We start from the raw sequence: 27,874 nt of genomic DNA, 5'->3' as shown, positions 1-27,874 counted from the left end.
GGGACGCGAGGTGCTCTGGGGTCGATGGCAGTGGCTGCAGCGTGGCTGAGTGAGGATGCGGGGAGGGACGAAGGGAAGATGTGTTTCATCTCCCTGGAGAGCCGTGGCTCAGGGAGGCACGCAGGAGGCTTTCTGCAGCTCCTCTTCCCCCTTGTCACAGCCTGTGCTTGCCGAGGTCTGCCCTGGCCGCTGGCCTGCTGGCCCCAGGAGGTTGTCTTCCTCATGGAGTTTGTGTCCAGCCTGTTTCAGGTGGACTTTTGTGCCCCCATGAAGCACCCAATGACCTCCGTGTCCCAGGGAGACCTCCCCAGCAGGGCAAAGGGAGGAGGGTGTGCACTGTGCGGTGGTGGAGATCATGGAGGAACCTGCTGTTAAAGGAGATTTTCTTCTTCCCATTAAATGGGGAGATGAGAGATGGGTGGGCAACACCAAAAAGGTTTTATAATTTAAATCCCAGAGCACTTGTAGGGCTTGCTGTGGAGCATGGAGAAAGACTAGTTCCCTCCTTTTATGGCAGTGAGATGGATTATCCACGTGGCTTGTGGACACTTCATGGGGAAAGGTCTTCATCCCTTCAGCTTTCTTCTGGCCATCCCTCTACAGGAGCATTACGTAGACAGTAAAAACCTAGCTAAAGTTTAAATTAATTTTCCCTCCTGCACTTTTTAAACAACAAATGAATTAGGATTTCTGTTCTACTTGGCTTAAGGAAGGGGCTCCTTTATCTGCTCTGTTGTTAATAGGGGAAGGCACTGCCAGACTATCTGGAGCCTCTTCTCTTGTAAACTTGTCTCCTCATCTATCTGGCCTTTGCGAGCAATGCTATGCCATAACAGAAGCCATTAGCGGTGCTCAGAGAAGTTGAGAGAAGAGTGTGGTCTGGGAAACACTGTCTTCCAAATTCTGCAGTAAGCAGCTGTATGTAAAATTATGTCTTAACGTCGTTAGGTGTGTAAAGCTGTGCTCCCACATGAGGACAAAGTCAGGCTGACGACACGCGGTGCCCTGTCAGAAACACAAAGCACCAAGTTGTTGCATGCCCTCTCTCAGTCATCTAAGTTTGTCAAAAGACTCTTAAACGGAGTGGTTTTCGTCCTGGCAGGCGATGTGTTGGATCAGGTGTTGGGTGTCCTCCAGCCAGCGCAGCCCTGGGTATGGAGTATGAGGCTGGCGTAAACATGGTGTCATGTGCTTGGCCACGTAAGGAGCATGAGATCACGGCCTCTCATCTCAACATCAAGATGCCATTTTCACTGCTGGCAGTGCACACATCTCATATGAATGAATATGAAGCCACAGTCATCCATCCAGGCTTGATTATAAATACAGACAGTTTCCCTAAACAGATTTTAAGATCACGCTGCGTCAGGGTTTCTGCTGAGCTTTCCCTAGCACGTCGCAGGCTTCCCTCTGGGGAACCAACGGTGTCTGGAGAAATCTGCCACTTCCACTGGCACGTTGGATGTGCGATGGCCTCTGCGGTGTGGTGCAGTCCACTTGAATTTGGTCACGAACCATGAAAATTTGCAGGAGTTCATTATGAGCATGTAGCTCTTGGTGACGTGTTTTTGTACCCCAAGTGGCAGAGATGCATGTGTCTCATGTCAGGAACTGGGTGCAGAGAGTCTGCTTCCTACCAGCCTGTGGTGGAGGTCAACCTTATCACACCCGAGTGCCCACATCTCCTGACTGTGAGGTTATGAAGATGGATCGAGTGCAGAACTCAGGAATCTCTCTCCGGAGACTTTCTCTAGGACTCATGCTGTACTCATCACAGAGTAACTGTTGGGAAAGGATCTCTACATGAAGGTTGATGGACCTGATGATGATGAGCTGTGCTTCAGCAGAAATCACTGACTGCACAAGAAGTGGATGGGGAATGATCGGTTAGGAAGGTATTGCATGGGAAAGGACAGGAAAGTCTTTCTTACACAGAAAACAGGGAATCAACAAAACCCACCAACTAATGCTGAGGAAGAGCAAACGCAGAAGCAGCAGCACTCATACAGAGGAATGCGATGTGTGAGGCGGGGGAAGGAGTCCTTCCTTTCGGCGCGCTTTTCAGGTTTGGAAATGGCTCTTCAGGCAAGGCAGAGGAGAGATGAGGGAGAGCTCTGAGAACCGGGCAGGAGAGAGGAGCAGAGCTGGGGCAGGCTGGGCTCTGTGTCAGTGTCAGCGCGGCCCGGGGCGGCTTCATGGTTCTGCTCTTCAGATGCAGGAGTGTCTGCGGAAAGGAGGGAAATAAACAGATCTCAGTGTCTGCAAGGGGTAGGAAAAGAAGTCACGGCAATAAAATGCAGTAAGAAAGATTTAGGATAGACCCTAGAATAATCCCTACGTGTACTCCCCCTGGGAGACTGCATAAAGAGTACGCGGAATCTCCATCCCCAAATGTCATCTGCAGCAGGTTAAAATATAGTTGTTTCTGATTAAACAGCTCCTCGGGGTCTCTCCCAGACCTCTTTCTCCATCTGATTTTTCTCCCCATGGCCTAAGAATCTGTTTTACAGCCTGTCTGAAGAGAAATGTGGAGCTGAAACAACTAAATGACAGACCTAGCAGGTTTTCTTGGTAGTGTTTTATTGGGTTTTTTTAAGTAAGAAACGGAAACTTCCTGTGGGAAAAGTCTGTTTTCAGTGTAATCTGGTTTTATGTGGAAACGCCAAGATCACAAAGAAAACTCATGGGGAAAAACTGTTTACTTACTGGATCTGCAAGACTTGATGGTGATCAGAGGTTTTATTGGTTTAAGTTGGCGCTGACGAAAGATTTTGATGCCGTTTTCCATTAGGATGTTCTTCCTTTCAATCAAAAGCGTGGTTAAATGTAATAAACCAAAGGCGGAGATAACAGGGGAGGGGATTGTCTCAGCTCAGTGTTTCCTGCTTCCCTGTACAGAGGCGCTTTGTGCGTGTTGCCACGGGTGTTTCTAAAGGGTGCATTGTAACCGCAGGTACCCCTGCCTTCTTCCTGAGCGCATCCAGGATGCATGTTCAAATTCCTCTTGGTGCTTATTCAGCAGGGGTTTCCTAGCAGCTTCCCCCTCCCTGTGAACCCAGACCTACCCGGGAGGCAGAGACACAAAGACACACCTAGTGCCTGACGAGGGTTAATCTGATTTGGGCCGCTCCTTTTCATGGTGGGCTTTGGCGAAACCATCCTTCTGTCTGTCCTCAGCTGGCTCCTGTCCCAGGCCCAGTCGGGGACACTCGCTCCCTCGGCCGGGGGGAGTCGTGGGCTGCCGGAGCAGGACCCATGGGACTGGAGCAGGGAAAAGCCGGGGAGCAGAGCCCGGGCACTATTTGTTCAGCCAAGATAAATGCCGTGATAAATAACTTTCCACTTATCTCTCTCCCTGTAAGACGGATTTTAGGTGTTGGGTTTTTTTTTTATGTTCACCATCTTTCACTAAATAGGGGGCTTTCATAAGAACACGTCTCTAATTTCTATCATTAGCGACACATGGGCAGACGCAAGGTTTTGGGTAGTCACCAATCGCACCACTTAACTGCTTATTGTTGTGTCCCAACACTTTCCCTCCTCCCTCACCATCCCAAAGCAATTAGCAGGAAATTCAGCTGCTGCCTGAATGGACACATTTTCAGCAATCTTCCTTAATTCTTTATTTACTGTAAAATAAGCAGTAAAAAAAAAAAAAGCAAAATCGGTTCCTCTTCCGAGCATGGATTAGTTCTCTCATCACATCTCAGACTCTCTCTCCCCTGCCCTTTCCCCAACTGTATCCCAATTTCTGATGAGCTGTGATGAAAAGCAGGCAGGAAAAACATCTGATTGCTGCCCGCGAGTTCCTCGAGTGAACGCGTTTCAGAGGTAACCAGCATGACAAAAGCTGAGTTATTCTCAATAAGCGCTTGGAGCTGATGGCATCCCTTCCTGCATTAGACAGCGACTTGTACTAAATTACTAATTGTAATTTCCTGCCATGCAAAGAGAAAATTAAATGCCCGGTCTATTGCTTTTAATAAGGAAGGTTTTTAGCGGTGGGAATGGGATACGGTGAAGCAGTAGAGGGGCTGGCTGAGGCAGGGGGAAGCAGCAGACTGACGGAGAGGGCGAAGCGAGCTGGTGGCTGCTGTGTCGGCTGGTATCTCCCTTTTTAAACAGAGCCTTAAACATCGCTGCTTCAGGAATAAAGTACTCTCTGCTATGGGCAAAGACATCAAAACCTGGCCTCACAGAAAAGGGATCTCGGAGGTCTCGCTGACGTTTCCTTTTGATGCTCTGCACAGTCAAACAAACAGTTCACGGGGCTGTGTAGTTGTTGGAGTTACACTTGAGGGAGCACCTTCCCCTGCTTTCGGAAAATAAAGAGGGCATGGGGAGGAAGATGTCTGTGTGGCTGAAAGGCTTTAAGCCAGCTCTGGACAACTGAAAGGCTCAGAGGGCTCTCCCCTTCCCGCGTTCAGCCTGCCCTCCTTCCCCTCCACCGCCTCCTCTCCTCAGCAGGAGCCAGGCTGGAGCAGGAGGAGAAGCAGGAGGAGGAGGAGCAGGGCTGCAGGCTGGCACCAAGGGCTTGCCAAGGCCTTCTGGGGAAAAACTGGGACCGTGCTTGTAATTCAGAAAGGCACCTCTGCTGTCTCTGCTGAAGAGAGGAGAGCATCAGCTCAAAATGTCTTCTCTCTGTTGGACTCAGAGGTATATAGAAATTTTTCAAAAAAAGCTATGAAAGCGTGATGCAGTGCCTGGGGTACAGCCCACCAGTGCTTCAGCCCGTAACTGGAGTCTTCTTCACCTCCTTCCCCCTTTCCTTGCTCATTTGAGGTTTGCCTTTAGACATGAAGGAGGCTAGGTCCTTATTCCCAAGGCAAGGAGGAAAGGAAAAGCTGTTTTTCTGAATGAAATATGCAATTTGGAGTTAAGCAGCTCTGGTTTATACTGCCAGCTCTGCCTGCTTCAGCCTCCGTCTCTGAAACACGTACACTCCCGACCGTCCTTCTCCTGGCTGTTTGGCCAGCCTGGCAGAGTGCTCCCAGCTGTCCCCTGAGGGTTAGGAGCTGCTGTTATCGCTTACAGCTGACTAAAACCCTTCCAAAAGAGTATTACCTTTGTTATAGGAATGCAAATAGGTGGCATTTTGATGAACTGTTCTTTTGTCACTGGTGGCTGTTCAACAGGGTTGTCTTGGCTGGAGCTTTGTCTTTTTTCTGACCTGTGTAACAGGTCCAGGCGGCACCTGGTGAGGAGGCTGTTATTCAACAGGCACGTTCCTAACCCTCCACCAAATCAAGAGTTTGTGTTCTCAGAATTGGAGTAGCTGGGAGAACTGTATGGAAAAAGACATAAATGGGTTAAAAAAAGGGCACCCCAGAATGCTGGAGCTCAGACCGTTGGTGCTTTTGAAAACCTATTTTACAGCTGTAAAATGGCCATATCGCTGGGTAACTTATCTGTGTATGAATGCTTTAGGGGTCTTATGTCCTATTCTTGTGGTCCCCATGTAAAGATTGCAGGAGTAATTATCTAAAGCTTGTTACCTGTATGGCTTTTGCATGCGACCAAGAGCCACACGTGCAGCCATGCATGGGCTAAGGTCCAAAGTCCCAGCGAGACACATGCACAGATTGTGATGCTCATAAATTCACAGTCCATGTGGCTCTTGGTCTCATGCAAAAGCCTGACCCGTAACAAGCTACGCTGCAAGTGATGCAGTTACCTTGATAGATACACTATAGTAAGTTTTAACAAATCCTACAAAAATGCTTTCGTGCATCAGTGGGGATGTTGGAAAAGATCTCAGGGAAGTCAGGTGTGCAGGAAGTTTTATTACAGAAGATCCAATCAGTTATAAATCCACACTTAGCTTCAACAGCAAGCTGCAAGCAGTGTGACCTTCCTTTCCCAGCCTCTGCTGTAAACCATATGCTCGTCGGGCTTTTTAATGATTATTTGTCTTTTATCACAGTTGTTTTAAATCATATTGTGTCTGTAGGAACTTCCTGAGCTCAGTGAGAGCGCGGTGAGTGTTCAATGGCAGCTCCGCTGTGCAATGGAGTGTCGAGGTGCGGTTTGTGGGCAGGAGATAGCTGGTGGGCAGGGCGGGCAGCGCTTCCTCTGGGAGGGCAAAGGGCTAAAGGCTGCCCCGAGAGGCAGCCCTAACGCAGCCGAGAACATTCCTGTCTTCTCCTTGTCCCGAAAGTCAGTGAAGAACAACTTCGCTAATGCAATAAACTGAAGCAACTGATGCGGTTCACTGTACCTTGAGGGGGCTTCCAAAAATCTGGAAGTTTCATGCATTAGTATGAACTGATTATGCATCTCCAAAAAAAAATTGGGAAAGAACAGTATTTGTGCATTCTGTCTAATTCACCTGCACACCGTGACTGTTTTACTATTTATTTATTTTCTGGAAATTAAAAAAAAAAAAAGTTTGAGGCTTAGTTACTGTTAAACTGTTTTAAGCTCCTGAGCACTTGTTGCCTGTTAGGATTCACGGATTCTTTCGTTTTACCCCTTCCACGCTGCTGAGCACAGAGAATAGACACAACCCAATGTGAGAAACTGATGGATGGGGAATTATGAATGTCGATGTCAAAGTGACTAGTGCTTTGTGTTCATAGAAACCTTTTGTGGTGAATACATAATATTAACAGCCATACCTATCATAAAAATCAATAGATTGATACCAGCACTCGAAAGAGCTGTGAGCTACAATTAATTTCTAAGGGATACACATAGAGGTTATGGCCATAGTACTGTTAGCAGGATCTCTTGTGGTGGTGGAAATCACATTTAATTCTAATGAAGGAAATAGAATTAATTGATGTAGTGGGAGAATCGACTCTATAGTTAAGATTTTGATTTTTTTCCCCTAAAGGAATAATTTCTTGAAAAGGCAAGTTAGGTCCCACTGAGAAAGTGCAGCGTTGCTGGATCCAAGAGATTTTAGGGTAAAATAAACTCCTAAGCAGAAAAGTATGTGATGATAAATATATGTGTATGGAATCATCTTAAACGACTGCTGAGAGCAAATAACTTGCACACTGCTCAGGGACGGAGATGATGGGAGAAGATTCCAAAGAAGCATAAATCAGACTTTACTTGGATGCGTCTGGAGAAAATGACAAGTTTCATCCTGAAGAGTTTTCCCAGGAATGATAAATCGGAAGGAAAAAAAGACCAAAATGACAAATTATTCGTTTCGAGTGACCATGAAAGCTTGCTTGCTTGGAAGTCATTTTTACAGATGGTTATTTTGCCTGTGTTTCCCATTGAGAGACCATAAACTTGTGTCATGAACATATGACAAGCCTTACATGACCTTCTCCTCTTTTTTTGACTTTGTGGTGTAGGGAAGAGGTGGCAGTTTTTGATCTGGTATCTAGTAGTAAGATGTGAGATGAGCGAGAGCACGGTCATTGGAGGTCTGCCATCTCCCACTGCACTTGGCAAATCCTCCGTAGAGGATATCTATTTCTTGACCCTCATTCAACTCTTCTGCGAGGTCTGGTGTTTGGTATTCTCTAGCAGGGACCAAGCCAACTTGTGGAAGCTGATGGCGGTGTTTCCACTGGTGTGGCTGTGAAGAGAGTGTGTCTGCTCTTGCTGACTTTGCAATGAACGGTACAACCCAAGGTGAAACTGTCTTTTGAACTTAGACTCTGGGAAGCAGCTAGTGAGCCCTGAGAAGGGTCTGGACACATCCTGCAAACAAGAGGTCCAAGGGTGTACCTTAGCATCAGGATTTACCAGCTTTTCAGGTGGGCTAAGCTTGCTGCTGCACCAGAACACAAAACCTGTGCAGCAGAAGAGATTCAGAAAGCTTTTTAGCTATGAAATATAAAAATAATCCATATTCGATAATCTGTGCTTGAAGGAATTGTTCATGAAGGCAGTCTCATTGAGGCTTTTTATCTGATCTCGTCTCTTGCAAATGCAGTGTGATTCCTTCCACCATGGCACAGCATTACCACTGCGAGCTCATTAGCTCGTGTTTGTAAGGGCGTACTTGGAAGTACGGTGGACTTCAAGAAAATGATGGGGTTTGTTACAGCAGGAGGGGATTAAACTTTTTTCCCCCCTTACACATGCTGTCCTGAGGAAAATCCTTTTTCCTGCATTTTCCGGTTTCTTCATCCATGAGTTTTGGCAGGTCTTTAGGGCACAGGAAGCTGAGGGCACTGCCAAGTGTTTAAGAACTTAATTTGTCATGCTGTCACTCACACACATGTCCACCGGGCTCCAGGTGTGGAGGAATGCATGTGTAGAAGCACACTCATGGTACCTCTGAACTGAGACCACCAAATCCAGTTAGCATAGAGTGCTGAGCACTCTCCTGATAGGAATGGTACTTCTACCTCCATGCTTTGCTGCCCTGTTTGGACCGATGGGGAAAGACTCGGTCTTACCTGAAGCTCAAGTGAAGTTCTAAGCTGCCATAGCTTTTAACTTCAAGTATTTTCTTGGTGGTTTTGTTTCCCATAAGGTTTCCTGAGGAACACAAGAAAAGTCAGAAAGGGTTTATACTTTTTCCCCCTCCTGGTTTTGGACAAACACAACTCCAGTGCTTAGTGTAGTGATTTACTTTTGCATAAACGGGAAGTAAGTCTTTGTTAAAAGCCTGCTATGCAGTTGTTTTAGAGCAATCCTCCTCCAAAAAATTATGTTGCTGTCCAGAAGATAGAAGTTAAATTATATTTAATAACAGAAATTCACAAAGTCTTATAAGAACTTCTTAAAGTTAGACAAGTGTTAGTAGCCATAACCATTCCTAAGCACAAGTTCATTTGCTCACAGAGTGAATAAACATTTTAATGGTAATAGCCATCAAGAGCTATGCTGGTATTTAGTTTGTTGAATTTGAAAGACTTTGCTTGGTGCAGCAGGGTAAGTTATGGCCACCGTGTGGCTGGAGGACATGAGCTGTACAGCAATCAGACAACAAACCAAAAATTATGAATTCCAGGTGTGCAGTGTGACAAAGCTCTGGTGGTTTATTCTGGCATCCCATGCTCTAACACCGGGTGGAAATTTAACACAGACATTTACTGCCGCACTTCTGCATTGCAGGAGGAAAAGGTTCTGATCTTTTGTTATTTTGGGTCAATGACAGACCCATGCACAACCTTCCGAGTTTATAATTTTGGGGGACAAAAACTACCTTCAAGCTTCAAGCGTCTGCCATTGGGTCAATGGAGGTGAAGCTCTGGGCAGGTGAGCCGCACCAGGGAACATCTTTTGTGGCATCTCTGGAAGAAGAGTGGCCAGCTCACCTGGTGGAGGAGCTGGACGTCAGAGCCTCGGGCAGCGAGAGCCATGAGAGCTACGGAGAGGGAGATTGTGTCTGCCAGAGCAGTGCTGCCCAGGTCACTCAGAGCCAACCACAGGCTGCATTAGCCTCCAGGCTGCTGCCAGCACAGGTCTACTGCCATTTATGTGGCATAGCCCTGACACGGGAACCACACCTGAACTGCCCAGGGGCCAAATGTTAAACACAGCTCATCTAGAGAGTGTTAATAAAACTGTTCTGCAACCATGGCATGCCATTTTCCATGGATGATTATCTTCATCAGAAGAGAGTAAGGCCCAGCAGGTGACTTAAAGGTGCTCCAAAATCTGGGGTCCTGTTTCATACTTGTGGACGGAGAGGACATTACCTGTTTGTAATACAGGTGTTGTGGAGGCTCAGAGTAGGGAAAAGCTGATTTCTCATCCTAGATCTACTACTAGTTTGTTTTTTTAATCCTGGTCATGGCTTTCAACCTCCCTGTGGCTGGGTTTCCCACAGTCCATGTGATGCAGTACTGTTATCTTCCTTCACTTGCTAATTGCGTGGAGAAGTTCCTGTCTGTAATCCTGAAGTTTGTTTAAAATCATCTTTATGATTGTCCATATGCTTTGTATGGTGCTGGAGATGGGACAGGGTGTAATCCCTTCTTCCCGCTTAGACTAGGAAAACTTAGTTATGAGACAGGCAGGATGAGGAGGAGAGGCTGGAGAGGAGCTGGACCTGGTTTGTCTCTACAGCTCTTTGGGAGAGCATTGCTTCTGTTTATACTTTTGAAGCTATTCTTACTTTTCTTCATTTCATTTAAACACTGCGGTTTCCTCTGAGATAATTTATCCAGACACATTAAAAAAAGATTTCAGCCGTTGGGTGGAGATGGCTGGCACAGGCTGGCTCCAGGACGGTCAGGCATGAGACGTGTGTGGTCCCAAAGCTGCCTCGCTGTACTAGCACGAACATACCTGGGAGGGAGGTCCAGAGGCCAAAATCAGAGCTCTCAATTCTGCCCCACGCAGGCGGAGTAGCATGATTAAGGAGCAGTAACTCCAAGATTAAGGTCCCTGCCTGGGCCACTTCCCTGGAGGACTTGCAGGTTGCCCTAAGAGCCCCTCTCAGGCCTGATGGATTCCCTGTCTGGCCTGTTTGGTTTCTGGTGGTTCAAGGATGCCAAGGCTGCATTAAACACTGTCCCATCCCCAGCAAGTTTTGATTCAAATGGATAAAAAAGATGGAAGGGAAAATAGGCACTGAATGCCTAAATTACTCCCAAGAACGCAGGGAACCCACAAGATAGATATATTGTGCTATACCTGTCCTTGTAATAGCAGGGGACAGAGGGAGGAGGAGAATTTCTGAAGGAATTGCCCATCTGGTGACTTGGCCACCTTATGCCAGCAGCAGTTCTTGGCTGTGCATAAGGAAGGTGCACATGCAAACCCTCCATCTTCATACCTTCCCTGAGGCCCTTCCTCTGGTGTCCCAATTTCGCATACACCCATGTCCTGTGGAAGTCCTGGCAGGGACTCGAGATTTCCCATTAGCACCATGTGAACAAAGCCCCCGCTGACTTTCCCTTCCAGCCCTGGGAAAGACATCCATGAAGCATGGATAGAAATGCCTCTCAAGTGATTATCTGTCTGTGTTTCAACAACAGTGAAAGCTTTTTCCTTGTATCCAGGCTGGGTTGTGGACCCTTAGATACTGTAGCTTTGGATGGAAGGAGTCTGTCAGAAACATCTGGAGCTTGTTTCCCAACAAGAACATTTATTTTTGGCTAATTTAGTACTTTACAACTTCTCAGGACAAGTAGGTTTTTTTATTTACTTTATGATAGACTGTGTAAGTATGAGTAAAAGTTGGTTGTTTCACCAGCAGCGAAGAAAATGTAAAAAAAAGATCCTTTGGCAAACACCCACATACAAGTTTTTAAAAGCGGTCTCAAAATACTAAACTGCATCTGTAGGCTGCAGCTACTCCTTCTCCTCCACCGTGTATCCCTGTACTCCATAAAGGGAGTACAAAATGACAGCAAATCACAATCGCAACTTTTAAAGCCACTTTTTGTGTTTTTATAAATAGCTACACAATTTGCAGAGCAGTGCTGTATTGTCCCCTGCATTGCTGTACTGCCACATACGTGCCTGGAAACAACCGGGAAGAAATGATATAGGCTGGAGCATCCCACAGGTGTGCTGGGCAAGGTGTGAATTCCCCTCTGCACCTTCTTAAGGGAAACTTGCCAACTTTTGCTTTCCTGTTCCTAGGGCACAGTTGAGATTCTCTGCAATTGTTCCGAGCTGGTCAGACTTAGACCCCAGCTGATGCATATTCGGTACAAGGGTTTGGCATAAGTACCGAGACCATGAAAGACGATGCTGAAACAATTGGGTGAAAGCAAGGGACTATTAGTGAAAAATGACAAAAATGTAGCTTGTAAATGAAGAGAACTTACAACCTCCGTGGCCAGCAGAAGCTCTTTCCCCGCAGCATCAGACTTCTGCCCCAAAAGGAAACCATGGAGTACATGTTGTGTATCACATTTTGCAGAGACCAAAGCTGAGAAATCTGGGGCCCGCCTTAAGCTGGTTTATCTGTTTGTGACCAAACCCTTTTATTGTTTAAAACTACAGAATTTCAAAATAAAGGCCTTGATTGCATTATCTTAGTGACCAAAACAGGGTTTCATTGCTAGTCCTTGCCATTGCAAATTCAGAACTTAATAATAAGAAGTACTGCACAATATTCAGTTAAAAATCTGCTGTTCCCATGAGCTTACTTTCTGGTTAATTTATTTGCTAGGATATACACAGAGATGGCTATAACTGCCAGAAAGTCAGAGTTTCTTTGTACTTAGGAATAAAAAGTGGAAATTTCAAATATTCTCATGTTGCTCATGAGAATTGCAAAATGCTTTCAACATGATTTTTAGAAGTTTCTTTCTGAAAATTTCAAAAGGAAACAGAGTGTAGCAGTCACTCCTGCTTGGGCAATGAGGGGGTGGGAGACTGGGCATGGAGAAACGGTGGCCAAGTGAAGCCAGGGTTTAAAAGCCTCCTGGCAGTGGTAGCTCCAGAGAGGCTGAATATGAGCTGGACCCTCCAGCCTCTGCAGGAGACTGTCTGGAAAGGCTGCGATCCTTCAATCTAAGCAGGTCACTCGGGAAGTGGCTGGAAAGCATGCAGGGCTGGACTCGCCAGCCGGATTTGATCAACAGTCTTCCCAAAATGCGTATGGTGGGATGAAACATCTGGTGTTCGACAGTCCTGGTGCATTGCCTCGAAAACATTGTGTTCAGAAACCCCCAGCCTGCTTGGGGACGCGCGGGACCCTCAGCGCCTCCCTTGCGGCCGTGTCGCTCCGTGCTTCCAGCTCCTGGGGACCTCAGCTGAGCTGGCCGTTCGTTGGCCAAGGCGGTGGCTGTCACATTGGCTCAGCACTCGCGTCCATCGCTCGCCGGGAGGACAAGGCAGGGCTCCCCACCCGCGGGTCTGACTGGAGCAGCTGGTGTCACTGGGGGACTCTTTACAGCTTTGAGTCGAGGCTGAGTGGGAAATCAGCTCTGCAAACACTGCCAGAGGAGAGTGGATATTATTTATTTAGTGCGATAATACAGCCCCAGTGGGTTAGTAAAACAGTAATTAGCAACAGGTCATGCTATAATTAGAGAGTCTGTTGCAGTTGGCTACCTCTTACTGAATGCCACCAGTAAGTCATCAATATCTGGGGTAAGTAGGGGATTAGTTTGGGAAGCCTGTGCTTTCAGGCACAGTTAGGACTGTTTGGATACATGCAGATCTTTTTCTTTGCCTCTCTTTATCCTTGCAATTATCGTAACATAAGGCTCTGAAGTGGCACTTGCTTCTCTCTTAGTTGCGTGAAATCTTGAACAAAAGCTCCAAACAGCTCTCTTGAGTGATTAAATCTCATCTGAAAGAGCTTGAAGTCTTCAGAGGGTACAAAGGAGTAATTCTTTCCTCTCCTTTTACAAAAGGGGGAAGAGGAAAGTTCTGCTCCTCAAGCACAGGTTTATATTTTACATATGTCTTCCCCCCCCCCCCACTTCTTCTTGCTATTTTAAGAATTAAGTTTCCACAGTTCTATTGTCTGAACATCAGAAGTTTCTCTGGCTTAGACAGGCAGTGAGATTCTGGCACCTCATCTGTGAAAGGAAAGAAAATACCTCAATCAGTTAACTGCATTCATGGGTTTTTGCTGAATCTTCCTTCCCCTCAATGATTTGCTGTGTTTAAAGAATGAAGGACTGAAATCAGTGACTAGAGATGGCAAATAACTACCAGGTAAATGCCACACACATCAGTCTGGGTATGTTACTCAATCTTCACACCCTTGGATGTGCCTGCAGTGCCTTTGCATTGCAGTTTCATCTTTTCAGTCATAGCTTTCCCCTCCATCAGCCAGACTGTCCAGAACGGCTCCCATTTCTGCTCTCCGTGCATCAGATCAGCTCACAGGTTTTGCCTTGCCATTACCTGCAGAGATTTGCCTCCGGATAGGAGTCCGTTTGGTCGTCCTGCGCTGCTTGACTGCGGCAATCGCAATCCGTACAAGTCAAATGTGTGCATCTTCTTACTTGTCTGAATTTGTCCGCTTTCCACTGTCAGCCCCTAGGACCTCTTCTGCCACTGGGATTGTCCTGTCCCCAGTGTCCTGTTTCTTGAGTACATACTTGCAGGACATACTTAAATCCTCCTTCAGCCTCTCCTGGGATAAACTGAATAGATTACTCTCCAGAAGCATCCTATATTGAAAAAAACACCTCCCAGTTCTTTCATAAGGCTCATGGCTTTTCTCCTGTGTATTTCCAGCCATCCAACATCTTTCTTGTACATCCACATCAGCACAGAGTAAGGTACTATGGCAGCCTGGTACCTGTTTTCTCATTTCGAGATCCTCCTGAGAGTTATATTAGCCACAACAAATGGCACTAAGCACTTGCATTGAGCTGGAGATGAGCAGTGACCTTGTATCCTTCTCAGACTCATCTCTTTCCGAGGCTGAATTGCCACTGTCCTGTAAATACTGCCTTTATTTTGGCTTCCAAATATGTTGCCTCACCTTGGCTATTGTATCCAGGCAATGCAGATTGCTCTGTATGCTCATGCTGCCCTGTTAAATTTATCAGCCCCCTGGATCTTGGTCACCAGCAAACTCTAAGGGGTGATTTCAAGTGATTTTTCCTTGACATGGGGGAAAAACTGAGTAGCAGAAAACCCAGTAACAGATTCCCAAAAGGACCATGCTAAAACCAGAATTGTTAGGCAATATTCCCTTGTTTGCATGTACGCTTGAGACCTCTCGCTATACTGGGTTTCACTGTGCTCAAGAGTCCTGTACTGTGTCGGTATTATCCTTACTTCTTGATAAAAACCTCATGTAATAACAAATCAAATGCTTTTCTGAAAGTAGAGAATACAGAAACTTATTACAGCAGTATTGTTGTTCATTACCACTGAAAATACCAAGGTGGCAAATTTATTTTCCTCAAATCCACACCGATTTGCCAAATTCTATTCCCCATCTTTAATTCTTGATGAATTGTTTTCTTTATGAGCCATTTTATTATTGTGCTGGAGAGCAATCTTGGATTGATAGGCTTATAATTACCTAGATAATCCACTTTATTCTTTCAAAATATTGGTACATTTTTTTGTTAATTCTGATTGTCCAAGTTTACTGGAAATCAAGATCAACCATGTGTAAAGTTCCTTACCTAGCTCTCTTAAAAGTCTTTTTAAAGAAAAAGATGCCATTATCTGGACTTGCTAATTTTGAAGTGTCTAGCATTAGTAACTGCTGTTTAATGTGTTGTTTAATATCTGTGGGGATGGAAAAGTTCATCACCACATAATACGGTTCCCAAAAATAGAACAGAAGTATTTATTGGTGGTGTCTGTGATTCCTGAATCATGGTCAACAATTCTACCATTTTCCAGCTGATCAGCCTAACTTGTAATATTTCTTTTCTTCCCAGTATGCTCAAAATCAACCTCTTCTGCAGCCTACAGATTTGTCCACAACTGTCACTGCTGTATGGCCATTCCCAAGCTTTTACTGTATATCCACGGCTACCAGCTTCCCCTTTCTTCTCATTATAGTATTTTCTGAAAATACTACGTATCTGTGACATCCGCCCCGTGCCTCCCTACAGGGTTGTTGGCGTGGAGGCTTCTCTGTGCTGCAGGTCTGTGACCTGGTGATTATCCCTCTCTTCTGTTTACATCCTTCCTTCTGTTTTAGCTCACTGCTTTCAGCTGTGTTGAAAACATTAGATATTGTCTAAACTCTTTAATGCACAGGTCTGTCTCTTCACATATTGCTGCTTTGCCTTTTTTTTTTTTCCATTTGCTTCTCAGAAACATCAAGAGCTGCCACAATCACCGTTTCTTACGTGAACATTTCCTCTTCGTGTAGCACTGTGATGTCCTGTGTAGAAGCCTTGGTGAAATGCACTCATGCTCATCCTTTCTTCTGCATGATGCAGCAGGAGGAGGGAATGACCCACAGAGCCAGCTCTCTAGAGCTGATGCCTGGTCTAAGGTAATTGTCTGCTGCTTCGGCACGTCCCATCCTCAGTGGGATGCACGTCCAAGAGTCCCTCCAGCATCACCAGAAATGAGGGGTGAAGTCTTCTGCATTCAAGTCCTGACAAATTTTCAATTCCTCCTTCCTTTGTGGATCTGCTGATTCCCTGCAGAGCTGAAGCAAGCGGGGGGATTAGGAAGCCTGCATTTCACTGGCAACACAAAGCAGGATGCTGTTACCACACTTCCCCCACGAGGGAAGCAGTGGCATGGGGTACATCATGGACAGCCTGACAGAAACCAGCCTGAGGAACTTATTCATGGAGTAGCAGCCTGCAATGAGCAGAATTTGAAAAATGCACTTGTTCAAAGTATGAGTGCTGGTAGAAATAGCTGCTCTCTGTGAAACCACTGAAAATGAGCCACATGACATCTCATAGCTGCCAGGTGTCTGGTGCCAGACACAATTAGTGCCTGGACAGCTTGTTTTACCTGGAAAGTCTGGCTGATGAGAACTCACAGCCCACCTAAGGCACATCCTGTCCTTCTTAATTTGGAAATAACCATTTGAAAGCAGCTTGCACTGTGAGCACATTTATCCTTCTCCCTCTTCCCATCAGGAGCGCCATAAGGTTCGTAGCTTTGTCCCACCAAAGAATGACCTTCAGGGTCAGCTCTCAAGGTCTCACAGCTCCAAGTTTATTTTGGTTTCTTTACTTTTTAGTGACCTGGAAAGGATGGAGTAACTTGGTAACTTATTTCAAAAGACATTGAAAACATCAGCAGCACCTTGGAAGGCACGGAGCTCAGCACAATTTGTCAGGGAAAGATACTTCCTCCACTAGCATACATCCCAAATATGGACACACCAGACCCAGCTTCTGCTCAACCCCAGCCAACACAGCTCCTGGCCCCAGGCTGCCCTTTATAGCCCAGCAGGCCTGGGCCTGACTTACAAATACTTGGGATCAGCTATTGCTTCCACCTGGGATGATGAGCTGGTAGAGCCTGCAGCTGGGACGCAGGCTCTTGTTTGAGTCCCTCTGCTCTGGGCTGCTGCCTGCAGTGTGAGGACAGTGAGCACGGCTGCTGGTTATGTACTGAGCCCTCAGCAATTGTTTTAATTGCTTTCTCTCAAGAAAAACTGCGTACCTTGGTTGTTGTCTTCTGACCAGCACCAGCGAAGGTCACTGCGTTATTGCTGCAGTATGTAAGTACCTACAGTCTTCTCAAAGTAGTTCTGTTACTGCTGTGAAATATTTGGAGCAAACTCTTCGGTAGGTAACATCAGAGCCTGTGTGCTGAGAATGTATTATAGCACATTCTCTCTTGCGTCATCTCCATCTTTTTAAAAAGTAATTAATTAATTAACCTTTTGACTTTCCCTGATGGTATCAGCTTCTTAACCAGAAAAGATGATGGCTGTGCACTTTATATATTTTGCACAGATCTGGAGAATCACATGGTCTCTTGGGAACTGTGATCGTTTAAGCTTGCTGCTCAACTAAGTAATTTTTTGAAGTAAGCCAGAGGCAGATCGGGTTTAAGATGAACGTACTCAGCCGATTTTCTCTCCAGAAGCTGTCATCTTTTAAATGGAGTGTGAAGAAATGGCAGCAGAGGCATGAGTCAGTTGGGTTGGTTACGTATATCTGCAGCTCAGAGCTCTGGGGGTTTTGTCTCTGCTTCGTTTTCTAAGATGTCCTGTGGAGTCATGGCGTTTCCACCCCAGCGCAGGGGCAGCAGAAACCTCCTGGCTCTGCTCTGCCTGGGGTAACCAAGGAAGCTGAGGAGAAAGAGAAAGCATGAACGTGATGACAATGAGTTAAACTGTGTGGGACCAGCGCCCTCACTCAGAGATGTGTCTGTTGGCAGCAGCCTCACGCTTGTTTTAGTTTATTTGTCTTAACCCCCCATACGTAGAGGGTTTGGGGGGTTTTTGTTTACTTTAAGCAAGGACAGTGCTTGTGTCAGAGGAGGTCTGTTGGTGCCCTCGGGCAGGAGGGGGTAAGGTCTGTGCTCGTAGGCTTGCGGCCATGGGTTGTAACTTCCCAGCTAAGCCTCAGTGAGAAGTCCTCTGCTGCAAAGTTATTCAGACAGGTGCACCCCAAAACTTCCCATCAACAGTCAGTTTGGTCAGACAGAAGTAACAGGGAATCTTTAATGTGGGAGATCTAAAGCTTCACCTACACCCTTTGCGCAGCTGAAATCACAGAAAATGTAAATCAGCACAACCCTACTGATTTCTTACTCATAGTTACACAGGAGTAATTACAACAAATAAAGATATCTAGGCCAGGAACTACTCATGTTTCTGCTGAAGTCCAGGGGTTGAAGAACCATAAACACAGTGACTGGCGTGTCTCAGCGCCGGGCTTCAAAGCAGGAGTTTATTTCCTGCTTGCATTTCACAGGCTACAAAACCACCTTATGGCAGCAATAAAAATAAAGCAGAGGAATTTTATTCCAACACAATAAAGCTATAGTTGTGCATGACCTCCAGATGCAGAGCAGAATATGTCTACCACACGGTGCCCCATGTAGGAGATAGGGCAGGAGTTGAAGGTAGTGCAAAAGGCGAGTTACGCTCAAGTCCCTCTCGTCATGCTATGAATGAATCACGGTGCCTGCAGTGCGGTGGCAGCCTCGGAGGGCTCCTCTCTGCAGAGCACGATGAGGAATCTCTCCTGGCTTGCTCATCCGCTTTGACTCACGGTTCCCCTCCTCGGCCCTGGTGACACAGCACTGCCCAGGAGGGTTTGCAGGCAGGACAGGAGTCCAAATGGGGAACCTGTTTTTACAGATGAAAAATGCTTGCCTGCACAGTTGGGAAAGCAAAGAACAACATCATGTATCGAAACACAGCAGCCGGGAGTGACTCCAGGCTCTCTCTGTGACATTTCGGCACTGGGTGGCAGGAGGGAGATGGTTCCTTTCGCTGCTCTTTCCCTCGGCTGTCCGAAGGTGGCAACTGCCGATGTGTGCTCATTAGCAGAGCTCGGAACAGCGCAGCAGTGTATCTCCATGATAAGATGAATGCCCATGGCAATGTGCATTTTGCACGGGTCACTTTCTGTTTGTTTTGGAGCAGGGTAGCTTTTTAAACAAGAGGCTGGAGCCTTAGGCTGCTGTGAGCCAGAGGATTGCCATTGAGTCACACAGTCACTGCCCATTGCTGCCTGCGATGTTCTTCTTGGGTTAGAAGCTAACCTCTGCCATGAGACCACCAGCGCTTCTCTCTAAAGTTCATTTTCAGTAGGAGGGCCCTTTACTGGCTAGTAATCTCATAGAATCGTAGAATGGTTAGAGTTGGAAGGGACCTTAAAGATCATTTAGTTGCAACACCCCTGCCATGGGCAGGGACACCACCAGGTTGCTCGAAGCTCCATCCAGCTTGCTGTTGAACACCTCCAGGGATGGGGAATCCACAACTTCCCTAAGCAACCTGTTCCAGTGCCTCACCACCCTCACAAGGAAAGAATTTCTTCCTAATATCTAATTTGAATCTCCCCTGTTTCAGTTTATAACCATTACCCCTCATCCTATCACTACACTCCCTCACAAAGAGTTCCTCCCCATCTCTCCTGTAGATACTGGAAGGGGCTCTAAGGTCTCCCCGGAGCCTTCTTTTCTCCAAACTGAACACCCCCAACTCTCTCAGCCTGTCCTCATAGGAGAGGTGACCCAGCCCTCTGATCATCTTTGTGGCCTCCTCTGGACCTGCTCCAATAGGTCCATGTCCTTCTGATGTTGGGGGCTCCAGAGCTGGAGGGGAGCCTGACCAGAGTGGAGCAGAGGGGCAGAATCCCCTCCCTTGCCCTGCTGGCCATGCTGCTGGGGATGCAGCCCAGGATGCAGTTGGCTTTCTGGGCTGCGAGCACACACTGCCAGGTTGTGTTGAGTTTCTCATCAACCAACACCCCCAATTTATTAGAGAATTGGTAGAAGCAATGATCTCGGGCGAAGAGTAGAGCTGCTCTCAGCTGTGGTGAGCAGCAGGTCATGGTGTGCGTGCAGCCGTCTGTAGAGGCAGAGCTGAGTTAGTGACGGTGTTGGGCGAGGGGTGCGTTGCCTTCAGTGCCATCACATCATGTCAAAGCTGTAGGATTCCCATATTTCCTAACATTTGTAGTGCACATTTCTCTGCTGTGTGTTGTCCTTCTCAATGCGAAACAAAGTGAGATTATTTGACTGCAGGCACAGAAAGCACGGCTGGTGCCCTGCTGGAGCGTTGGTTTCCACACCCTGGATCTGTGCTGGTGTAAGAACAAGAGTAGTTGGAAATCATGCTTTCCAGGGAGGGCAAATTTACAGTGAATTATTGGGAAGTTTTATGAGAAGTGAGCAGGAAGAAAATGTCGTAGTCCTGTACAAATCCCCATCACACACACACACGTATGGGTTTCTGTCCTTTGTGGTGATGAGGAGGACTAACATTGTGGCTTGTCCTCATAAACCCAAACTCAGTTGTGACAGTGTCATGGAAATCATGCCCATCTGTGTTTCCACCCACACTTCCGATGCACTTGCTGAACTCGGACACCCTTCTTGCCTTCATATGTTGATTGATATCTCTTACTGCATCTTGGCTCTTTTAAGAGACCCACAGTCTCATGCTGGATGTTTCTCTTGGCTTCCTGTGCTGAGGGTTTGATATGGCAGTAAAAGACTTGGAGCGTTTTGGTTACTAAGAGATGATAATAGCTAAAGGCGAGAGCAGGGAGTTGTGAAATTTCACAATACTACTGCCACAGTAAATAACCCCTCAGGTTTTATAGCTGCTTTCTCTCCTCAGACCTCTTACACAAACGTAGCACGGTGTACACAAGGATCTCATACAGATGTCTCTGCATTGGAACAAAGTCACCCTTGAACAGCCCATAGAAACTTTACTGCTGTAAATATTTGGTCCAGGACAACAGGTAGGCAGAATTGCTTCCACGTGCCCTTTCCAAAGGAACAGCCCTGACAGTGTCTGTTAGTCTGTTAGTACTTTTTTGGTACTCAGGCGTGGTATTTAAACTCTCATTTTTGAAAGTGCAAAATACCTTGGTGTAAGGCTGAAAAGGCACAAGGTTCCAGCTGAGAGGCCGTGAGGGCCAGCCTGACATGAAGAAAAGCCCATCTGTCCACAAACAGGCAAGCACAGGGTGCTGGCCTCCACCGTGACCCGTGTGCCGCCTGTGACTCCCGTGTCCCTTGGGAACGTGAGCCCCTTAAACTCTGTGCATGTGGTTTGGGTTGTCAAGCCAGAGGCTCTCTCCATGAATTTAAAGAGCTGTTTTGTAAAATAACCCTTCAGGGAAAAGATGCTTCTTGTGTCTTTTTCTATTTCAAGCTGGACTTTATTTTCTTTTTCGGGTGAAGTGTCATGTCTATCTTTGCTTAAACAGAGAAAAATAAAAAGTGCTGCATTTTAACCTGCTGGAGTAACGTTTGATTGAAATCAGTCCAGCAATCTGTCTCTGCTGACAACCGAGGGACTTCTTATCAGCTTTGTCCTTCACGAGGAGAAAAGAGACAGCAGTGACAGAGAAGGCAAGAAGTGCTGTGGGAGGGGGCAGAGCCTTTATCAGAAACGGGTGGTGGAAATGGAGCTATTTTATCTGGGAGTGAACAAGTTGGATCATTCTGGTATTTCCTACTCCCCAAGTGTTGTCATGGACAGAATATTCTTTTGCAACTGTTGGAGGGTTTTGGACTGCTCTGCAGTGACGAGCAAGAAATGATCTTTGGATTGAGGTGACCGTCACTCCACAGCATCAGTTTAATGTGGCCTGGGAAGATCTTATCCAGATGGTCTCTGCTAACAAGTTCTGTTTCTCTCCTAAAAATGAAGATAAAATCGCAACTCCAAATATGAAATGTGGTGGGAATTGAGCAATGGCTTTTTTATTCAATCCCAGCTTTAATTTGGAGGATGTTCACTACAGGAAGCAAGGAGCCTCCTAAAATCACGGATACAGATAGTAGTAATAGTCTTTATTTATGTTAGAGGGATTCCTCTGGTCTTAATCAGGAATCACAAATACTGGGTGGAAGTTAAATGACAAAATCACAGAGTGGCAGGGGTTGGAAGGGACCTCTGGAGATCATCTAGTCCAACCCCCCTGCCAGAGCAGGGTCACCCAGAGCAGGTTGCACAGGAACGCGTCCAGTGATGACTGCCTGTACTTTCAAGAACTTATACTCCGAGATGTGGAGGACAGCAGTTTCTAGGGGAAGGCTAAACAGGCTTTCCAAACATCTGCAGCATCTTATTTTTTTTTTTTAATCAGCCCACTGCTCTGTGTTACTCAGTAACAACGGGTGTCTGCAGGAGATCTACGATGAAGTCAGAGGCTGCATCAAGTCGTCGTCACTGCTCACTGAACTCCACTCTAAAAAGACAAAGCTGGTAAAGGATGAGGGGAAAAAGGCATTTTTTACCTTACAACTATAGAGAGAAGAGCGACGTCAGAGAACTGCAGTGATAAGTCCAATTCTTTGCAGAGAGCATGAGACGCTCAGAAACTGAATTTAGGTTTTTTTTTTATATCCCTCTCCCTCCTCCGTGGTGCATTAGAGCAGAAGGAAGAGTATGATATTCTTCTGTAGGTAAAATGAAATGGACTTTTCGGACTGTTCAGTCCACCCCAGACACAGCTTCAGTTAAGGTGTCACAAATGATGAAGCAGCACAATCCAGCACTGCAGGAAATAAGGGTGTAAGTTTTTCAGGAGAATGACTCAAGTCTTCTCTTGTCATCAGCTCAGCAGTGACAGAAAGTGGAACTAGATGGGACTTGAGTGGGATGGAAATAAATTGGATGAAGAATGTGTCAGTGTCTCAGTTAATCAGTGCCTTGCAAGGAAAAGGTCTTGCAAGACTGATGTGGCTGTTGCTGTCATCTGGTGGGACATTTTCTCTCTACTGGGCAGACCAAGGCCACCACATGAGGCAGGTGAGTTTGTGGGCACTTAAGAGACAGCTGTTGTCCACCAGCTAACTCTTTATAGTCTCTGAGAAGTGAATTCTTTGTTAGTACCCTAAAGCCACTGAAGTAAAGTTTCCCCAAGAGTCGCTACAGCGACCCATCTCCTTGCTGGGTTTTCCCTTTCTTACCCCGTGGGAGTGGAGGTGAGGAGGAGAAGGGCAGACGAAGGGGAGCATCAGTGAAGGTGACTTGGTGGTGTGTCAGGTGAAGGAGTGAGGCACAAGCACGCAGCTGATCTCATCTTGACGGATGGGTTCTGATTTCCCTGAATGCCATCAGCACAGCCTTGCCGAGGCTTATTCCCGGATTGCCTTTCCCAAGTTGGAGCCAGTCTCCTGTGCAGTGATGACTAGGACTAGTCATACACATATGGTATATCTGTCTTGCTCTTTTTTGGTGCCAGTGATTAGTGGAGAATAAAATAAGATGAGGAGTTCTTGCCTCACAAGGGAAGTCTATGGAGCTGTCATGTCAAGCCTGCTGGAGATGCCGTGCCTGTATTTTTTTCCAGTAAAAAATGTTGTGCTTTTGCTGAAGTGAAAATACTGCCAAGAGTACTGACTTCGGTTAAGTTTATCTGGGTGAACTGTTCTTTGCGAAGGCCTTCTTTTTGTTTGGTTGGTTGGTTTGATTTTTTGTTTGAGTTTTGTGTTTGATTTTTTTTTATTTATTTCTGGTTTTAATTCTATTGTAGAAAGCTTCAGTTATTGTAGAGGTCTGCATGACAGCATGATGGTACAGACAGTGTGTAACTTCACATTGAGATTACAAAATTTTGCAGAAAAATAAAGCAAAGATGATGAACCCAAACTGGAATTTTGACATACAAAATCAGTGAAAAGGTTTTCTTCCATTTTGCAGGAGTTATCAAAATTAATTTTCTGGTGACACCTGAAAGACTGAAACCGTTTCACTTCACGGTGAATTTAGCCCCTCATGGTAACCGAAGTCCTTAGGTAGATTGCTGTGGTGAGCTTTTCATTGCAGTCCCTGGTCCCAAATCTGCAGAGAACACATACCAGGAGGCTTATTTTGAGGTGTATCTGGAGTGCGGAGGTTCAGCACGAGTCTCCTGTCTGGCCAGCGGAGCAGACCCGTGTCTGAGCTGGAGTCCCACTCAGGTTCCCTGGCAGGTTGTGAGTGGGGCCACTCTCAGCATGCCTGGGATGGAAAGGCTCTGGGAGCCCAGGAGAGGAAGACCATGGCCTTGCAGGACTCTTGCCCCCGGCCATGCTGTAGAGCAGGGACTGCTCATGGGCTGTTGGAAGCTGGACGTTCATGTTCAGGAAAACGTGACCTGGCTGCAGTGATGTGTGTGGCTCCGTGTGCCTGTAATCACCGCCACGCACAACAGCTGAGCTCTTTTGTGCTGAAGAGAATACACACATGACAGGCTGGATGGTGTAAAGGTTGAGCTAGGAGGTCAATGTTATCTTTCCTGGGCAGAGAACAGCTCCCTAATTGAGTGTGAGTAATCACTTCAATAACAAAGAACAGCATCAGGCCCTCCATGTGAACCAGATATATTTAGAGAATCTAATTCTCTAAATATATATTCTAATATTTAGAATATTTATATATCTGGCTGTCCCACAGTGTAGGGGCTGGCTGCCAGAAACACACCTACCAGCACAGGGAGGTGTAGCAGGGTGTTTGTGTACAAAATTCCAAGTTTTATCAAAATCCTTAAGACCTTCATTTTTTTCCTGTTTTGTACCAAAAATGATAATCCTACTGTGTAAACAAACACAAAACAAATGAAGAAAATACTAATGGAAACACTAAATTTTCCTGTTTTAAAGTGTCGTACTCGCTGTGACTGAAGGAATGGTAATGCTGGTGCCTACATAGAAAATTACATTTTGATGAATAGATAGGACATCAATTCTGATTGTACCGAAATTGTGAGTTTTGCTTGTTTTAGAAAGTTTCCCAAGAGACCTCTTAAATCCTGATACTGAAGGGAGCCGGGGGGGACTGGGGTAGTGCAGATAGGTGATATTTTTTTCTGTCTTCTCTTATTCCTACCCTCCGCTCTTGCTGGCTCCCACACGCACGTGTTCCCCTTGTAATTCAGGACTGCAAAGCAGTTTCGTAACTTCCCACTGCAACAGTAAGAACTGAAGCCTCTCCTCTCCTGCAGAGCAAAGGAACAATTTCCCCATAATCAGCGTCGAGAAAGTTTGACCAGATTTTTCTCATGGCAAATCAACACTAAGACCAGTTTAATATCTATATCTTCTGTCTGGGGGCTGCTTCTGCTCTGTTCTAAATCCTCTTGTTGGGGTTCAGTCAACCTCTTTGTGCTTCCGTGGTCAACTGAGATGACAACTTGCTTTCGAAGGACACTGTAAGGCAGAATTGACCAGTGCTCGCAAACTGCGCTGGCAGGCAGAGCAGATGGGTCAAGATCTCATGGGTTTTGACTGCAGTTTATCAAGGTTCTGTTTGTTTCATAAATATCCTTTTTGAAATGACAGGACAGGGAAGAATGGGTTCCTGTCCCCAACTGAAACAAAGCACCATATCAGACCTATCCTGGCGTATTTACTTCATAATAAATTGAAATTAACCTATATGCCAAACGAATGATTTGAACTAAGTGGTTGCTTAAAACCTTTTTGGAGACGAAATAATTAGGTTTCTTTTTGTCCATTTGTTTGATCTTAGAGTCTATTGGTTGTATTTTAATATCCCCAAAGGCCATCTTCCAGGATACTCTTTCTGCATCTGTGACAGGCGAGGCATTTTGTTCTATGGAAGAACTCCAGAGCAGGGGCACAGGAGAGGTGGTTTGGGTCCCTGAATTAAAGTTGGAAGTCAGCTCTTAGGCAGAGGTGACTTGGTCAGAAACTCTAGACCCTTACATTTGCAAAATGTAGCAGTAGTCTTTAAGTCACCAGATCCCAGAATGCCCTTAGAAACACCAGTTGAAGGCTCAGGCTGTAAGTAGTGGCTGAATTCTGGAGGTTTCCACCCTCAGATGAAAACACGCTTTTGACTCGAGTAAGTTTTGCTTGTGAAATTATGTCTAGTCTATACCTACTGAAGCACTAATTCTGGTAAACGCTGAACCAGGCCAGGATGGTGGGTGTTCGTTTGCAGTGCAGACCTGGCATCACATCTAGGAAGTCTGAGTCAGTACTATTACGATCTTTTCTTTGAATCCAAGTAACCACAATGGCATTATTTGCGTTTGAGTTATTATTAATAGCACCGGGGTGGTGGCATTATCCCTGGCTCTCTGGAGACGCGACACAAGGGGCAATCAACAGTCTGAAGTGCTCAGAAACTTATCTGATTTTTTCCACTGGATTAACAGCAGCAAACACACAAATGTTCTATTAAGATGGTGCATTCATTTCTTTGGTCATGATGGAATTTTGATAAAATTAAAAATACCATTAATATTTATATCACTTAATGTTACTGGGAGTAAGTACATTTATTTATTGAACTGCAAATCATTTAGTTCTTTGTAATTACAGCACTGCTATTAAGTATTCATAGGGCTGTACAATATATTGTCACAGGAAGCCTATTTTAATTTAGCGGTAAGTCAATTTTTTAATTTTGTGTAAAAACAGAAACTAATTTACCAAGGATCGTTGCTTGTGTTTTCCCAGCCCGGTTTTGCAAGCCTTTTTCAGTTGATTGTATTTAAACTACTTTTTGTAGCTTTTTTGGAAATTACCGTGAAAAGTCTTAGGTCCAGTGCAGCTTACATGTGTGCACGCTGTAACATGTAATTCTGAGTTTAAGCATAGACTGGAAGAGGTCATTTGTATCACAGTGCTCAGCTCCTCATTGTCACCAGAATTGCAATATAGCATATTTTCATAAACTTAATAAGTTGATCTTGGAGAACAAGTTTCAAGAATGGTGCCTGTATTAGTAATTTATGTCGCTTGCGTTTCTTTCTAGAAATAAGACTATTATTTCAGTTGTGGGAGTCTTTGAAAACCTATGTAGATGGATTCTTCTGAAGTCATTGGGGGTTTGGCTTGCAGAAGGACAGGACAGATTGACCAAGGGTATTTTTGTGTATGCCCCTTTCCACACCAGCACCTGGAGCTCACCGGGTACAGCACAGCATGCTGTGTGCACTGGTACAGTGCTTTGGATTCATGTCTTTTGAAATGATTTCCCTACTTAACTCCTTTGTGGTAATTAGAAGGAAGGAGCTGCTGCCATTCTGAGGAGGCACTACACAGAATGGGATTTTTCAACAAGTGACACAAGATGTCTGCAGAGGACCGTAACGGATAATGTCTTAGATGTCATCTGTGTCCTGTGCGTTGTTTCTTATGACTTCTGCCTACGCTGCTTCTCCTGACCCCTATGGAAACTGAATATTTGTCCAGAAGAGCCTTTTCCCTGTGCCAGTGCAGCAGCCCTTCAGTATTCTACGTCCTTGTTGCTGTTGAAATAATTCTCTGTGAATCTAAATCCCAGAAGTTTCCAGAAGCGATGGTCATGGAGTGGATTAAAGATTGACCTTAGCTTCTAGGTGAAGAGATGGGAGCTCATAAAAGGGGGAATTTTTTGTTACTTTCAGTAGAGCCGGTGTCCCCCATGGACATTGAAGCACTCTGTTAGCCCTAGGTTATACATGAATGGGTGGTGTATGCACAGCCACAGAGGGTTGTCTCTCACTTCAGCTTGATTTTGTGCCTCCAGGCATGCACCTTAGTGTTGTGAGATACAAATATGTCCGGGTAGATAACAGAAAACTGTGTGTTGTCAGCTCTATGCAGTGGTATGACTTCATTTTGACATGTCTGCATAACTTCTGTTTTCACGAGAAGCCAGGTCAGAGGGGCGATGTGCGGCGCATGGGTGTCTTCAGTGGGGTGAGTGTGCACCCATGAGAGAGCCTTTCATTTAAAGCTGTCCTTTCTACCTCTCTCCACTGCAGGACGAGGTCTCTTCTGTGGACATTGAACTCCCAGCTACCTATGCCTGTTGCCTGTGATGGAAGAACTTGATGTTAATGTGAGGTAGGATGAACTACACGGCTCCTCCTGTACCGCGTCTGGTGAGCTGCAGGGGGGCAGCGGCCGTGCGATGGGTTTGCAGAGCTGCAGGATGGTATTTTCTGTTTGCCTGTAG

The 27,874-nt window shown here is 45.9% G+C and overlaps 1 protein-coding gene across 1 annotated transcript in view; it reads left to right on the top strand.

The window, feature by feature from the left end:
• The window catches only part of HTR4 (5-hydroxytryptamine receptor 4), a 139,321-nt gene that overhangs the window by 13,286 nt on the left and 98,161 nt on the right, over positions 1–27,874 (top strand). The window contains exon 2 of the mRNA XM_063348680.1: positions 27,681–27,762. Coding sequence (XP_063204750.1) covers positions 27,737–27,762 — 26 coding nt within the window. The 5' untranslated portion in view covers positions 27,681–27,736. The remainder of the gene's footprint in view (positions 1–27,680; positions 27,763–27,874) is intronic.

This window comes from Chroicocephalus ridibundus, chromosome 11, assembly GCF_963924245.1.
Source record: "Chroicocephalus ridibundus chromosome 11, bChrRid1.1, whole genome shotgun sequence".
Taxonomy (NCBI): Eukaryota; Metazoa; Chordata; class Aves; order Charadriiformes; family Laridae; genus Chroicocephalus; species Chroicocephalus ridibundus.
Note: the sequence above shows the minus strand (reverse complement) of the source record. Positions and strands in the feature narration are given on the sequence as shown.